Source organism: Cebus imitator, unplaced genomic scaffold, assembly GCF_001604975.1.
Source record: "Cebus imitator isolate Cc_AM_T3 unplaced genomic scaffold, Cebus_imitator-1.0 Scaffold354, whole genome shotgun sequence".
NCBI lineage: Eukaryota > Metazoa > Chordata > Mammalia > Primates > Cebidae > Cebus > Cebus imitator.
The window spans coordinates 1,586,933-1,602,968 of record NW_016107669.1 but is presented as its reverse complement, the minus strand read 5'-3'; the positions used below and the strand labels follow the sequence as shown (position 1 = coordinate 1,602,968).

Sequence of the window (16,036 nt, the reverse complement as noted above, 5' to 3'; positions counted from 1 at the left end):
GCCTTATTTGATCACAAGTTCCCCATAATCTGGCCGTGTTTTATGTGTGCAGCCTTATTTGATCACAAGTTCCCCATAATCTGGCCGTGTTTTACATGTGCAACCTTATTTGATCACTCCTCCAGCAGATTCCTCTACACACACACCTCTCACATTCCCGCCTCCATAATTTGTCAATTTTCTGCTCTTTCTTCTACTTCCCCCTTACAGATTTCTCTCTCCTCAGCTCAGTTTATGCAATTCCTTGAAGCCAAAATAATTTTATGTACACAACCCAACTGTGTATCCTTTTCCTCGGTCTAGAAAGTAATAGGAAGAGGGGAATGCCCAGAAAATAAACAGTGAAGGGGAATTCTGACTAGGATTCTCTAGACAGGGCTGAAGAAAACAAAGGGAGAGAGGGCAGCACGCCCGCTGAGACCAGCTGTGACTGTACCCTAATCACGTCAGAATAAGCCTCTTGCATGCTAAAGTTATTCTTTTGCATTCTCCCATCTCACAGTGTTAACAGCCCCTCCTCCCTTTTATTTTCCTCATAATCTTCTTCTTGAAAAATCTAAAAAATCTCAGTCATGTCTAGGGTAAACTAGAGGTGATTTATTTAATTCTTAAGGCAAAATAACTTAGAACAAACTGCTCTCAGTTGCATGACACGACAGGAACACTGACTTAAGATGAAAAACTAGTGGGGGCCTGTGAGATGGAACATGGCTGGGTCTGGGGACAGGAGCAGCGGTGTGGTCAAGAGGGAGGGAAGAGGCAAGGACTCAGTCCACAGCAGTTTCGCCCTCATATTGCTTTCCAGCCTGTGGTTCTATATCAGAACTTACCTTAAAAAAAAAAAAAAAAAAAAAAAAAAAAAAAAAAAAAAAAAAAAAAAAAAAAAAAAAAAAAAAAAAAAAAAAAAAAAAAAAAAAAAAAAAAAAAAAAGTGAAAAGCCTAAGGTATTCTTAGTTCTTCCAAAATATATATTACAGACAATATAACAACATTTTGGATTTTTCAAGGTACTATAATAAAAATGTCTCAGTATGATTACCATAACCTAGGGCAAATCCTAAAATACTTTAAGCAATGGTACAATTAAGCTTTTAAATTTCATTTTATTCATTTAGTTAGATAATATGTTTTAAAGAGCTAATGTATAGGAAAAGTTTTGGTGAAAGAGGAAGAAACTGTTTCCAGGTCCGGGCACTGAAAAAAGCAGTCTTGGAGCACTAGGGTGAGGTCTCAGAGCTGCCTGAAGTCCGGTGTGGCTGAAAGTTGGGTAGGATCGGTGGGAAGGTATGCAGTGAAGACGGGGCTAAGGTGGTGGGAGGTTCGGATGGTGAAGGGCCTTTTGAGAGTGGAGTAATCCCACTGGTGAAAAGTCACGCTGTCAGTGGTGAGGACACACTGCAAGGAGGTGAGGCTGGAGGAAGGGAGACCACTTTAGGAGGTCATGGAATAAATGAAGGGCACTGATTCCCTCTAGCCTTCCTACCCATTCCCCACAAACAAACAACCACCAACATACAAGGTGGTATGGAATGCCACATACAATGTGGCATTCCATACATCCATACAATGGAAAGCAAGGGTGGATTAAATAAACCTTCTATTTCTTTGGGTTGAATAAAGTTTAATATGCATATCTTGACAATTACAAGCTCTCCAGGGAAATACTTTTTTTTTTTGCATTTAGAAAAGCATTTTTTAGTAATTCATTTATGCTTTACTGAAAACCTACTATAATTATTCATGTACTGATTCTAATGACAATCTTTTGTCAAATTAAATTGAATGCATTTTCTAAGTCAACTAATAACTACGTAAATTAAAGCTGACCCTATCACTATTTCACTCTCAAATTCCAAAAGCAGTTGATTTGAATTTTCCTTACAATACACTGTAATGCTTGGGCAACTGAAGATAAAATTTTCAGAGGGCTACCGTGGTTTGAGACAAACTTCATGACAACCAACACTATGGCTTCCCTCTCAGAAGATGCCTCTGCCAGGAGGCAGTTCAATGTAGCAGTCAGCCTGCACAAAAGGACTGGCTACATTTATTAAAAATCATAACAATTGGCTGGGCATGGTGGCTCATGCCTGTCATCCAAGCACTTTGGAGGCCAAGGCGGGTGGATCACCTGAGGTCGGGCGTTCAAGACCAGCCTGACCAACATGGTGAAACCCCGTCTTAAAAAAAAAAATTCATAACAATTGTATGGCATAATGAAGTATTTTGTGAATTTAAGCATTTAGAAGTCAGAGAGAATTTATTGGCTTCTGTATGCTGGGACACCTCAATGGTGCTCTTTTTCTGAAATGACTTGGTCATTTTGTGTCTCAGGTTTATAGTCAAGTCATTGCTTTTTAGGATACACAACTTAAATTGGCTTTAAATTCACAGTGAGTCACAAATTTTAAATGTTTTATGACAAAGGCAAACTGTAAAAACCAATCAATATTATCAGTTACTGCACCTGTATTTAATCCAAAAAGTCTGGTATTTTCAAAACCAAGCTCTTAATAGCTCTTAATTTATCACTAGCAAAAGACCCTGAGTTAGCTCTTTTCAACATGTTTTTCTGATGGCACCTTACCCTGTGCTAGGCAAAATGGAGCTCAAGCCAGGAGGTGATAAGCCAGCCCAATAAGCCTGGCTGTCTAATTCCATCTGACCGTGATGCTTTCAGCCACTGGCATGTTCTTTACTGCCTGGTTCTTCGTTTATGAGGTCACCTCCCCCTCCACCAAGTGCACCTGGGATATCTGCCAAGAGCTCCCCGTGTCTTTGGTGGTCTCACTCTTCCTAGGCTATGGAGGCCCGTCCTGCTGCTGTGGCTTAGCATCCATGGATAAGCTCCCAAGGGTGCCAACTGGGCAGCTTCTCTGAATCACTACTTTTGTTAATCAATTTTTTTAAACTACTGCTGAAAGTGTCCCCACATGCTGCTCACAATAAAGGCAAATGTGTGAAGAAAAAAAAAAAAAGATCTCAGTCTCCCCCACTCCTTCCTTTATTTCTGGACTCCTTCCTTGCTTGTTTTATTTTCAATCAGTAAACTGGGCACCTATTATAAGCAAGGCACTCTGTTAGATGCCAAGAATTTAAAAAAAAAATAAAAAAAGGAAAAAGGCCCTGCTTTCAGGGAGTTCACAGTCCAGGCGGGGAGACACCTTTCTATCGGGCATACGTTGATCATTCTCGTGCTGTAAAAATCAGAAAGGACTTAGTGCTTACATTTGGTCACATTCACACTACACACCAACACATAATAGATTATCCATATATCTATTTTAATGGAAATAGCTTGATGTATAAAACATGAAAAACTTGAGCATGCACTGGTAGAGAGATCCAAGAAGCATATACTGGTAGAGAGAATTATAGGGTGGGCTGGGGCAGAAGAGATCATCTAGAGCAGATGCAAATCCAACACTGTGCAGGGATCCTCTTACTTCCCATCATTCCTTTAATGCAGCTTCTCAGGAGAGAGATGTTAACAGTGTCAGAAAGAGGTTATGTGGAAACTGTTGATACCCACAGGGGCACAGATTATTTTCTCTAGAAAAATTTGATGACAATAAAAAGACTACATTTATGTTGAAATGCACCCAAAAGTACCAATTAACAAGAGAGTAAACACTAAACAAGGAGATTAAAAAAAAAACATTCCTGAATTCATCAAAACAGGAACATTTGTAAACAAGTGAAAGATGGCAGTATTATAAACAATTTGTTAACAGGCTATAAATGTGTTTTCTTTCATAGTTGGACAAAGTTGTGGAAAAACATAAAGAATCTCACAGACGAATCCTGGGACAGCTTTTAATGGTAGAAAAATCCCATAGGCAAACCATACTGCAGTTGGAGGAAGAAAAGAGAAAACATAAGGAATACATGGAGAAGAGTGATGAATTCATACGCTTACTAGAACAGGAATGTGAAAGGTAAGGCTGCTTTGGACAAAACAATGTCCCATTCTGCAACCTGTGGGCTGGCCACTGGACCAGGTGTCAGGGATACAAAGATGAGTATGACACAGTCTCTGTTCTCAAAGATCTCACAGTCCAGGGTGAGGAAAAGGATATGTTTAAAGACGTTATCAGTACAATGCGTGGATAACCAGATGTGATAAGGCCTGTGGAACCATAAATGTGGGGCCCGTAACTCTTCAAGGGAGTGCCCTGTAAAGGCTGCAAAGAGTAGGAAATAGGAGTCTAGTCCCCAGGCAAACAAGAACGCAAACTATATTCACGACAAGGGGTGAAATAAGTATGTTAGTCCAGAAGTGAGAAAAGAATCTGCATTCTGAGGGAACTGAAGCTTTTCACGTGGCTACAGCACAGGCCATGGCTGTAGGATGGGAAAAGGAAAGGCTCACCTTGAGCAACTGGTCTTTATACTATTGGCCTGAAGGAGCAAATGGAAAATTGTGAAAGAGAAAATGAGATGATCTATTATGCTTTCCTAATAAACGGTTAAGGGAAGGTGGAGGAACAGCTGGCGGAGCTTTAGGCTGGGTGGAGGAAGCTCACATGGGAGGCAAATATCTAGATGAGAAAGATGGGGGGGATGTGTTCCAATGGCCATGAGGTTGGAGAGGAGGGGTGTACGCAGGAACTACTTATGGTGTTTAGTCAGTATGAATTAGTGATTGCTGAGACAGGAGAGCAGAGCAAGGGAAACGGAGTTACTGAGAAGCACTCCTGGCTATTCACCACCATATGCAATCTGGGAATGGGGCACAGCTTTCTGTATTGTAGGATTTTGATCGGGCAGGATGGTTTATACTTGGTGAGTGGCAGATGAGTCCTGGTTTAGACATGCTGAGTATGAGGTACCTTGGTATATTTCAGTATCTGGCGAAAATAATAATGTAGGGCCGGGCGCGGTGGCTCAAGCCTGTAATTCCAGCACTTTGGGAGGCCGAGGCGGGTGGATCACGAGGTCAAGAGATTGAGACCATCCTGGTCAACACGGTGAAACCCCGTCTCTACTAAAAATACAAAAAATGAGCTGGGCATGGTGGTGCATGCCTGTAATCCCAGCTACTCAGGAGGCTGAGGCAGGAGAATTGCCTGAAGCCAGGAGGCAGAGGTTGCGGTGAGCCGAGATCGCGCCATTGCACTCCAGCCTGGGTAACATGAGTGAAACTCCGTCCCCCCCCCCCAAAAAAAAAGGAAAATAATAATATATATAAAGTCAACCTATGGTTGGAAATGTAGGTCCGCAAAAGGATGGGCTGGTGTGTATCTGCTGCAGTGACAGCTGAAACTGCGTGTTTGGCCTGGTGAGAAGAGGGAATGTTGAAAGGGGAACTCTAGACTACATCAAGGCTTGGCAGTTTTCTGAAAGAAAAAGAGGTCAAAAATTGGAAGCTGAAAAAAAAATGGTGGAAGCTTAGAAGAACCAGAAAACAAAGAAGGCAATGAAATGAAGCAAGCAAAGACTTTTAAAAAAGAGTGTACAGTCAAATAGCACCAAATAACGCAGAAAAGAATGAAATGTCCCAGGATTTGGCAATGAAGAAGATTCTGAGGAACTTAATGAGCCATTTCAATAAAGCGGTAAGGGCAGAAGCCAAATGGCAATGCTTTGAAAAACAAAATAAGAAATAAGAATGTAGGAGCTTAAAATGTGAACTAGTATTTTGAGAAGCTTAGCTTCAAAAAAGGAGAGTTTGGTTGGTAAATATTTTCTAACCATACGTAGGGTAGATTATTTTATTCTACTTTGACCCTCTATTCTGAACCACCGTGGACAGTATAAGCACTCATATGAAATTTAAAGGACAATTAACCCCCTGAAAAGGGTTAATACTGACAAGATGGAAAGTAACCGATCTTGGCAATGTCAAATTTTTACTGGGCATTTATCTCACTTTTGTTATTGCCATGTGTACTTTTATGAGTTACAGAGCTAGTGATGCTACATTCTAACAGTCATAGAAAAAATGCAGAAAAAAATAATTGCCTGTGAGCTCTCCTTTCCAAAATACTAGTAATTTCAACTGGCTTATTCAACTACTTCCAATTCATACTTCAGCTAGGTAACTTAAATTAGTTACTTCAATATCTAGGCTAATAGCAAACTCTCATTTCTTTTCCATACACTTTATGGGTGATACTTGTTTGGAATGCCAGAGAATCCATGGCACTTATATTCACTCAGTTTTTTCCAGGAGGCTCACTTTTCACTACATGGCAGAGAGGGGGCAGAAGAAAGGTCTTATTAACTTGCTCCTCACGATCTCTGAAATATCTGCAGGGGCAGATTAAAGGAGCACAAGAAATCTGGCACCAAAGGAAGATTGGACTCAGACATTACAATATAAGATTTGTTATTCAATGAGACAATCTTATATTAAACATTATTTTGAACCCCTGTGGTTTGGCGCTAGTGGCCTCATTTGGCTTCCATACTTACTTGGCACTAACTTGCTGAACACAGACACTTTCTTTCATCTTTCATTATTATGAACATTTACTGACCACGGTCAGAGTGTTGCCTGCCATAGATCAAAGAGGTGCAGGCTGTCCCTGCCCGGGGGGCTTACCACATTAATAAAAAGGCAAGATGATACAGATTTATGATGGGAATGTGAAAGGCTATTGGAGGAGAGTTCTGATATTCACTGTGTATCTGTCCTATCTTCTGGAGGAAGGCTGGGGAGGGCTATCCTGAAGTTACTCTGGAATATTGGGAGGCAGAAGGCAAAGATTATTTAAATCAAGAGAGCAAGGAGGAGCAACACTGAGAAATGGGAAAAAAAAGATCAGTGAGAATAAAGGCCATGGGCTGGAGGAAAAGAAAAAGTGTGGAAAAAAATGTAAAGTATATACCACTGAATCAATGTATCAAGAATAGTATTTCTAAATATACAAAATGAATTTAAGAGAAAGAATGTAAGAGATCTTTATTTCAGCTTTATAGGATACAAAATTTCCTTTATAGGATTTTTTGCCTTGAAGAATAAAGTGAACATGCCATTAACAAGAAGTAGGAAAAAGTGTCTATCACTCCCTGTTTAGCCATTCCAGAGATATGAGAATATTCATCTCTTTCTATATGCCAAGAAACAGCTTCCAGATGGAGTTGTGTGAGTGTGACAATATTAAACCTATTCTTTTTTTTTTTTTTTTTTTGAGACGGAGTTTCGCTCTTGTTACCCAGGCTGGAGTGCAATGGCGCGATCTCGGCTCACCGCAACCTCCGCCTCCTGGGTTCAGGCAATTCTCCTGCCTCAACCTCCTGAGTAGCTGGGATTACAGGCACACGCCACCATGCCCAGCTAATGTTTTTTGTATTTTTAGTAGAGACGGGGTTTCACCATGTTGACCAGGATGGCCTCGATCTCTTGACCTCGTGATCCACCCGCCTCGGCCTCCCAAAGTGCTGGGATTACAGGCTTGAGCCACCGCGCCCGGCCTGTTAAACCTATTCTTAACTTACTTGATATGTAAGTGACTTCCCTTGCTTTGCCTGGACAACATTACAATTCCTGTATCTTGGTACTGCCCGCCCATTCGCGTCCACCCTTCCTGCTTTCCTGCCTCTTGCTGGGAGACTGCAGGCCTCATGAGGCATAACTGATTTCTGCTGTTTTAAGGCCATGTGCATCAAAGTGGTATTAAATGAATACCACCTAACAAAACAGGAAGTGGGGGAAATAATGACTTCAGGTAAGTACACTCAGAGGAGGTGCTTACACACAGGAGTGTGAAATACCCGTAGTGTGCCTTGATGGTATGGTAGCAAAACATACCATCACTGAATCCTTCCAACTTACTGACAGTGCTTTCTCTCAAGCACACAGCTGCCTTGCAGGAAAGTGCGACTAACTTATCCTAAAGGGTCAAAGAATAATGTTTACTTCCTTCCTCAAAGTGATGTAAACCACTCCCAAACTAGGAACCCTCCCAGCAGTGAAACAAAGATATCATAACCCAGTAAGAGGGAAGGTTGGGTGAAGACAGATACAGAGGACTATCTGGTTGAAGCTCTGAAATAAACACGGTAAAGGTTTAGGGCTCATATTTTAAGTTTTGGGTTGTATCTACCTGGAAATAAAACAAAAATTAAGAAATACATGATTGAGGTAGTTAATGAGACCTCAGAGGATGTAATAATGGATTTCAAATTAAGGCTCAATTTCTGTGTTTTCTTTGGAGGATTTGTTTTATGTGGAAAACCCTAAAGGAGACTGATGTCACACATTGAGTTCAGGCCAAAATGTTTGCCAAGTGATGTCGCTGTCGTAATCAGTAAGCAATTGGCTTTCCCACTGAGGGCGGGTGGGGGCAGGGATCAGCTCAGGAAAGCCTGTTCCCAAGCACTTTAATGCAAAGTTTCCTTAGCTGTAATCTGTATGGTTTGGTCTGTCCATATGGTAATAGTCTATCCACGTTTCATGACGACCTTCTATTCACTGACCAGCTCCAACATGTGGATACGTGTGTCACCAATGACCTGAATTATGTACTTGGCTGAATTACAAGTGGAGTCTATGTAAAAGGTTTTTTACACAAAAGCAATGCCAATAATTTTTGGCCTTTCTGTATGGCTTCACAGGAAAGCCAAAACAAAAGTCACTTTTAGTCAGTGTAATTTTGTAAAATTTTCCCATAAGTGAAATGCCAATTTTATCTGTACTTTCAAAAAACCTTGCATATTTTTTTTTCTTTTTCAGTTTCAATGGAGGAAAAGGCTCTGAAGGGGAAAAAAAAGTTGCTTTTTTTTTTTGAAACCATGCATTCTTTCTTAGGATACTAAAACAAATTATGTATGCTAACATCATATGTTACCGCATTTCTGGTCTTGAAATAACAACTCAACAAGGAAACAAATATTGTTATGGCAACTCTGTATAACACTGTGGGTTCAACCATGGATTTTGTCAAAGCCTTAAATTACTTTTCATAAAATCTTGGCCAAGTAGGTTAGCACTGACAATTCATTTTTGTCAATCAGAAGTTCAAATGGTAGCTTCTCAGAAGCCACAAAGAAAGGAGTCAAGGTAGAACTAATCTCTTGTTTCCTTTCTGTCCACATTTGACTCGATAGAATGGTGTTGCAGAGACCATAGGGCCCTTTGGAGGAAAGTCACCAGGGGTCCAGCTTCAGGTAGTTGTTGCCTTGACCACATCCTGGGGAAGTTGTTTGCTGTTAAGTTTTAATGAAGAACAAAGCACTTCCAGCTCTCTTGGCTGAAACAACTATAAACAAGTATTTTCACCATCCATCCTTTTCTATTATGACAGGCCTATTTTTCCACACTGCCATCAGACAAGGTGACTAAAACACTGCTTGAGCCATGTTTGACCGTCGTACGTTAACTGAGTATATCAGACCACTTTTAAAGGTTTCTGTCAAAAACATCAAAAGCTCTTTCTAGAGGATTTGGATACTCCCTTGAATGAGTTAATTTAACTAACTTTTCGGTGCAACTCATTAGTTTGGAGCTAGTGCTGCTTGCCACCCATTCACCGAAACAAAACAAAAGAAAAACAACAACGGATTACTTATATATGCCTACTGCAAGCCAGGTCCCATACTAGATACTGGGCGAAGAAGGTAGATGTGGCTTTCACCTACATACAATCATGAATATTTGTTCATTGTGTAAAACAAAGACACCACTGCAGGCTTTAAGACCTGATACTGATTCTTCTAAGGCATTATGAGTTCATGATGGGTAGAAAAAAAGATACCACTATTGTAAAATAATGTAATAACATTAATGCTCATGAAGACAGAACATTCAGGAGAAATCAACAAACACATTAAACTACTTTACTAGAGAATTCAATATCGTGCCATTAGAATTTTCAGTTTCTTTGGTCTTAAATCTCAGCTTTTAAGGATATCCCACAAAGCAATACACAGTGGGTATAAAGCTTTAAAAAAAATAAAGTCTACTTAAAAAAATATTTTGAAAGCCAGCAGTTTTAAATTTCATACACACTAAACTATTGTTGTAGAATACATTGTACTCAAATGCAATCCTTTCCTTTCGCTTTTTCTGGCAAGGAGCTATTTGTGTTACATATTCTCAAGACTATGTCTTGTAAGTATTGAAATGGATACCAGATCTCCATTTCACCTTCGTCATGGACATCTAGCTCATTGCCAAAACAAAATGGAGATCCACCACAAACACATATTTTGTTATTGTAATTCTATAAAGAATTACAACATGATCGGCCTTGTGTTCATACATGCTAGACTCAACACAGGATCTGAAAAGGGATGCAGAGAGATTGATGACTTCACGTGGATACTAAAAAACCATTTAGGACCGTACACCATTACTTAACTTTCAACAGATGTCACAAAACCATACTCTTACAACTGCACGATTCAGTGGTTTCCATACGATGCCTTTTAACTTTAAAGTTCAAAATTCAGATAGAGTGACAATACTATTTCATTGCTTTTCCTTTCCAGAAATTTATTTTTTCTAAACAAAATTTTACAAATAATTTCGAATGTGTATTTGAATGTATATGATAGTGAATTTATTGCTTACAAAAGAATATAATGAATGCTAAAAAGAAAACATTAACAAGCCTAGTGAGGGATGAACCAGGAGCTTAGCGATAAGGGGCGTCTGATCTGCAGACCCAATCTGTAGCTATGTATAACTTTTGGCAAATTCCATTCCTCAAATCTTTAGGTTTCTGGCATATAAAACAAGGGCAGGCTATATGATTACTGTGTCTCTTTCACACCTAAAAATTTGTGATTATGTGATTGTTATCAACAAGTAACTTTTATCTCAAGCCTAGGATTCTAACTCCACTACCAAAAGAGGTCAGTGAGAATGACAGTGACAACCACCAACTTTAAATCTAAATCTGTATGTGCATTCTTAAAGGACATCTAGATTTCAGTGTATCCTACTGCCTCCACATATTTGAAACTGAACCTAATATCATCTTTGCAAATCCAAGTCCACTCACAACCTTTCTATTCCTGTTAATACCACCACCATGAATCAACCTATCAGATAACTATCAAAAATTATAGAAATCTAGAAGCCAAGAATTTAAGCTAGAAAAGACCTAGCAGTAGACCAATGCTTTGATTTTTTGAATTAAGAAAGGTAAGGCCTGTCAAGTCTCAGATTAAAAAAAAAATCACCAAATCTTGCAGCTAAATAGTTGCAGAGCCAGACCACAGGCCAGCTCTCCTGATAATATATTTGATGCTGTTCTCTGTAGAAGCATTCCAAGGGACTCAAACCTTGTGCTTGGTGTTATTGGAGATCCAAGACACAACTAAAATATAGTTGAAAAGACAAGACACTCAAAATAATCTGTAGATAATTTAGGAAGAATGCAGGTGTTCAACACTATGGAAGATCAGACAAAAAGGAGAATAAAGACAATAATTATCCAACAGCCAGCAAAGCCCCAGGAGAATGCAGGACATACATTAAATACTCTATACATACATCTACTAACTGGCTGGTGGTTACTAGTTCAACAGCCCTATAAAACCAGTAGCCAAAAACTGAATGTGGAAGGTAGCCTCAAAACTTCTGTTCCATCTGGACTAAAAAATATAAAGAGGAAGAAGACTCATTAAACCACATCAAAATGGAAATTTTTGCCTCATAAGTGATAATCAAAGTGGAATATTAGAATTAAACTGTATCCTGAATTTGAAACTCACAGGTAAACGTTCCTGGGAAGTGTATTAATTCCTCAGATGAGAAGATGAAGCCAAACAGCTTTGGCCAGCCATGAAGATGATGGCTGGTACAAGTGATGAGCAAATATCACTGCACAGAAGGGCCTTATAGAAGAGCGTAGGGTATCAGAGTTAAAAGCACAGACTCAAGTTAGAACAACAAACACAGAGCACGGACCACGAAGCATGGTCCCATCCTCTCATCTGATCCTACTGGCTGTTTGACCTTGGGCAAAGCATTTCATCTTGATAAGTCTCAGTTTCACTATCTGTTTAAAGAATGATAGAGATCTCACGGGTTCTTGTGATTACTAATTACATAGCGTACAGCAAGTGGTAAGCACATAAAAAGCGCTCAGTGAGCATTCACACTGTATTAGTCAGGGTCCTGCAGAGAAACACAACGTGTGTGTGTGTGTGTGCGTGTGTGTGTGTGTGTGTGTGTGTGTGTGTGTGTGTGTAAACCTTTATTATAAAGTATTGGCTCACATGATTCTAAAGGCTGGGCAGTCCCATGATCTGCTGTCTATAAACTGGAGACCCAAGAAAGCCAGTCGTGTAGCCCAAAGACCTGAAAGCTTAGGAAGTCAATGGCACAGATTCTATTCCCAGTCTAAAGCCCCAAGAATCAGGAGTGGCAAGGACAGAAGGTTGATGTCCCACTGCAATTAACCCAGGCAGTTAATTCAACGTGCCTTCAGCTTTATGTTCCATTCGGCTCTCAACAGATTGCAGGATGTCTACTTACACTGGGGAGGGCAGTCTACTAACTGAAATGCTAATCTTTTCTGGAAACACCTTCACAGACATACCCCAAAATAATGTTTAACCAGCTATAAGGACACTCCATGGCCCAGTCAAGTTGACAAGTAAAATTAACCATTGCAAGCATCTTTCTTCAAATTTGCCTTTCTTCAAAGTAGTTTATTCATGTACTCTGCATGATACCATTGGGCATTTTTTGAGTTGCCAAGAAAGCATTTAAGTAGACCCTATATTGGGTACTAATAATGTGACAATGAACGAGAGGTTTCAAGGGGCATATTGTTTAATATAGGGGAGACAGACACAAATTAATTTTTATGCCTTTCTGATTATTGTTTTAGAATAAATTCTTATATGTGAAATTGCTGAGTCAAAAGTTATAAACCTATTTAAGGATTTTGAAACCTATAGCTAAACTGCCCTCTATAAAAGAAATTTTACCATTACTAACAACGAAGAGAGGCAATTTCTTACTTTGTAACTTTACCTGGGACTAATCTTGAATGTGACCTCAATTTAAACATGATATGATGTTATAAAGAGTATTAATGAATGTTAATGACATGAATCAGACTTTCCCACTGACTTGGGCTTTGTTTAGAGATGTGTTGCTTCTGGAAAAAAAAATCCAACATATCAAAAACATACTTAAAGATTATTACATTTTCTTGAAAGAGTATTTTTACCTTGTCTATATAATTTCAGTATATTTCCTTTTACCTATCAAATTCAGGTTTTCATGGCCTAGCATCACTGGTCTTCCAAACAAAATAAACTTCTGTTGCTCATTCTCTGAAAGGTGTGAGGTTTCCTCCCTCATATATCCTACATCAAGCCTTAGAATACAAATCCAGCATCCTGGCTCACCTTTCTCACCACATGACATATTTGGCAATAGTTCATAACACTTAGTACAGGCCCTACATGGTCCTGAAAAGTCTGATTTGTTTAAAATTGTGGGATCTAAGGCCCACTTTGCCAAATTCCCCCTCTAATTTAAATTCAGTTAGTTTGGAGTATGTGAGAATTCTCTATCAGTTTCCTATTTAACTCAGCTCTTACTTGCCAGTCCTCACTTTACATTTCCTCTCTACTTATCATACACATACACTCCACTTATTTCCAAGAATTTCTCAATAACAGTCTGAAATACCCAAGATGCCTGACAAACAGGTAACTTGTAGCTTCAGAAGATTTTCAGAAAAACATTAGCAAGATTCATGAGACTGAATATGAGTTTTCTATGTTTTTTCTTTTCTTAAAAATAAGTAATTTCCAATGCACAGCTTTTTCACTCTATATCTTGCATATATGCTTCAGGGTCCCACACATAGCATTCTTCTCCCTTCCTACTCCTCAAAGATAATCCACCCTGAATGGGTTCTTGTATTTATCTTTAAAACATTATTACAAGCATGTATCAGCAATTCATGAAGATCATACAATAGTTTTTCTATTCTTCTTTTAAGTGGTTGCATATTATTTTATAGATGCAATTCATTTAGGCAGGCCACCTTATGAGCTTTAGATTGTATCCTTTTTATTTCGTATTAAACATTCTTTGGTTAATTGACTCTTAATAACTTCAAATGCCTCTTACTTTCTATTTTCATTTAGAAATAGGTTAATCACTGGCAACAGAGAGATACCACCTCATATCCACTAGGATAACTTTAATCAAAAATATAGTAACAAGTACTGACAAGGATGTGAAACTGGAACCTTCCTATGTTGCTGTGGAGTAATGAAAAATGGTGCATTGGAAAATAGTTTGGCAGTTCCTCATAAAGTTAAGTGTAGAGTTATTGCCTTAGTCAGTTGCGGCTGCTATGACAAAATACCAGAGACTGGGTGGCTTGTAAATAACAGAAATTTACTTTTCACAATTCTGGAAGCTGGAAGTCGGAGATGAGGGTGCTAGCAGTGTTCTAGCAAGCACCCTCTTCTGGGCTGTAGACTTCTGTCTTCTCTTTGTTTCCTCATGGTGGAAAGTGGGTGAGAAAGTTCTTATAAGGGCCACTAATCCCATTCATGAATGCTCCGCTACCCTCAAAACCTAATTATCCCCCAAAGGCTCCACTTCCTAATATCATCACATTGGGGGTTACAATTTCAACATAACAGTTTGAGGGGTCACAAATATTCAGTTCATTGCAGTTACCATACAACTCAGCAATTCTACTCTTATGTATGAGCTGAGAAGATGAAAATGCATGTCCACAAAAATCTGTATACAAATATTCACGGAAGCATTATTCATGACAGTCAAAAAGTGAAAACAACCCAAATGTCTACTAGTTGAGGCATGGATAAACAAAACTGTGGAGTACTATTTGTCAATTAAAAAGAAGCTCTGTGGGCCAGGCGTGGTGGCTCATGCCTGTAATCTCAGCACTTTGAGAGGATGAGACAGGTGGATTGCTTGCGCCCAGGAGTTTGAGACCAGTCTGAGCAACTCATCTCTACAAAAAACACAAAATTTAGTTGGGTGTGGTGGTATGCACCTGCAGTCCCAGCTACTTGGGAGGTTGAGGTTGGAGGATCACCTGAGCCTAGGGAGGTCAAAGCTGCAGGAAGCTGAGATCGCGCCACTGTACTCTAGCCTGGGGAACAAAGCAAGACCCTGTCTGAAAATAAACAAACAAAAAGTGGCAGCAGCAGCTCTGTGCCCATTAAGCAGTGACACTCCAGCCTCTAGAAACCATTAATTTCCTTTCTGTCTCTATGGTTTTGCCTGTTCTGCACATTTCATATACATGGAATCATACAAGATATAACTATTTGTGCCTGGCTTCCTTCACTTAAAATAATATTTTCAGGGTTCAGACATGTTGTAACAAGTATCAATACACTTCATTCCTTTTTATGGATAAATAAAATTGAAAAGGTCAGTATGCTGTAACTTGATTTGATTTAAATAATCAACAAAATAGATATAAAATTATTAATGATAATGTAGATTACTCATGAGATAAAGTTTTGCTGTATCCTTACAAGTTTAAAAATTAAAACTTTTAATGTTATTAGGAAGCAAAGAATAAAGACTTGGAAAAGGTGAATGGGGATATACCAAAAAGAAATAAATGAAAGCAAATGATTATTTGCTGGAAAAAATGAAAAGAATGAATATTTTGGTTACATATGAAAAGAGAGAAAACTGGGACATTTATTACCATTCATTCATTTGACATCCTTTTAACTTAACACTATGCTTGGAACTAGGAACTAGGAACTAGGAAAAAAAAATAAGGAAGAAGTCATGGATCCTGTCTTTGAGGCCCAGGTGGAAATGTAAGTAGTATGAGGTAATTAACTGTGAGCTGTAACAGAGGCATGTACATGAGTGCTCAAGGATCTGATTAGAAAGATGGATTAGTTCTGCGTGGCGGGAATGTGAAGGTTTCCCAGCAGGCAGCAATTAGCTTGAAGGCAGAGTAGACTTAGCAGGCAGAGAACTGCACTCACAGGTACATTAAAAAGATAAATTTGTGGAGTTGAGTCTCTGTTGAGGATGAGTATGTTAGAGCCAGGGCATACGGACCCTGTATGCCGCAACCTTGGATTTCCCCTTTATCCTGACACCGTG

General features: G+C 39.2%; 2 protein-coding genes across 5 annotated transcripts in view; one reads left to right on the top strand and one right to left on the bottom strand.

Annotated features, from left to right (window-relative positions):
- Positions 1–16,036, bottom strand: part of CMSS1 (cms1 ribosomal small subunit homolog) — a 384,507-nt gene that overhangs the window by 263,253 nt on the left and 105,218 nt on the right. The window lies entirely within an intron of this gene.
- Positions 1–16,036, top strand: part of FILIP1L (filamin A interacting protein 1 like) — a 301,991-nt gene that overhangs the window by 199,545 nt on the left and 86,410 nt on the right. For both annotated transcript variants that reach the window (XM_037730583.1, XM_017506328.2), the window contains exon 4: positions 3,760–3,938. In XM_037730583.1, coding sequence (XP_037586511.1) covers positions 3,760–3,938 — 179 coding nt within the window. The remainder of the gene's footprint in view (positions 1–3,759; positions 3,939–16,036) is intronic.